Source organism: Aptenodytes forsteri, unplaced genomic scaffold, assembly GCF_000699145.1.
Source record: "Aptenodytes forsteri isolate BGI_AS27 unplaced genomic scaffold, ASM69914v1 Scaffold410, whole genome shotgun sequence".
In the NCBI taxonomy this organism is placed as follows: domain Eukaryota; kingdom Metazoa; phylum Chordata; class Aves; order Sphenisciformes; family Spheniscidae; genus Aptenodytes; species Aptenodytes forsteri.
This window is the reverse complement of record NW_008793958.1, coordinates 655,394-656,250: the sequence shown is the minus strand read 5'-3', so window position 1 is coordinate 656,250 and position 857 is coordinate 655,394. Positions and strand designations below refer to the sequence as shown.

Genomic DNA, 857 nt, shown 5'->3' with positions numbered 1-857 from the left:
TGTGTGTTGGGAGCGAGGGAGCGGGGAGGGGGAAGGAGGGAAGGACGAGGCGCACCGAAGGTAAGCGCCATGTTTGCAAGGGAAGAAAGAGCCGGGAGAGAAGGCAGGCAGGCGGGAGAGGGGGCGGGGAGGAAAGTTTGCCCTCACCTTTTGGACTGGGTCTCCGAAGGGTTGCGGTCCCGCTGCCTGCGGTTCTTGAACCAGTTGCTGACCTGGGTGAGGGACAGCCCGGTGATCTTGGCCAGGTTGCGCTTCTCGGCCGGCGAGGGGTACCGGTTCTGCTTGTAGAGCTCCTTCAGCGCGTTGCGGGACTTCTCTTTGAAGCAGTAGACCGTCTCCTCGCCGTCCCAGATCGTCCTGGGCAGAGGGTATTTCCTCCGCAGCCTGTACTTGTCCACCGCCCCCAGGGGTCTGCCCCGGGCTCGCTCCGCCTCGGTGTAGCGAGCCTTGTACCAGAGCTCCTGCAGGAGCGGGTGGTTGGAGGAGTCGAAGTTGTGGCTCTCCAGGATGCTGTAGAGCTCGGCGTAGATGCCCTGGTGGAAAGCCACCAGCGCCCGGGCTTTCATCAGGCTCTCGTTGCCACGTAGCAGATCGCTCGGGGGCAAAGACCACAGGAACCTGGCCAGGCGGTCCAGGTTCCCACCTTGCTGCAGCGCCTCGCAGACGCAGGCGACGTGGTCCGGGGAGAAAGCCAGGGGGGTCTGCGAAAGCCAGGGGGGTCTGCGAGGAGGAGGAGGAAGAAGAAGAAGAAGAAGAGGAGGAGGAGGGAGAGGAGGCAGCGTGGTGATTCCTGGCCAGGAGTTCCGTGTGGAGCAGTACCTGGTCCGCGGCTCCCTCCTCCGCGGCGGCGGAGCCTG

The 857-nt window shown here is 64.5% G+C and overlaps 1 protein-coding gene across 1 annotated transcript in view; it reads right to left on the bottom strand.

The window, feature by feature from the left end:
* SIX4 (SIX homeobox 4) overlaps window positions 1–857 on the bottom strand; it is an 8,597-nt gene that overhangs the window by 6,071 nt on the left and 1,669 nt on the right. The window contains exon 2 of the mRNA XM_019473008.1: window positions 148–854. Coding sequence (XP_019328553.1) covers window positions 148–854 — 707 coding nt within the window. The remainder of the gene's footprint in view (window positions 1–147; window positions 855–857) is intronic.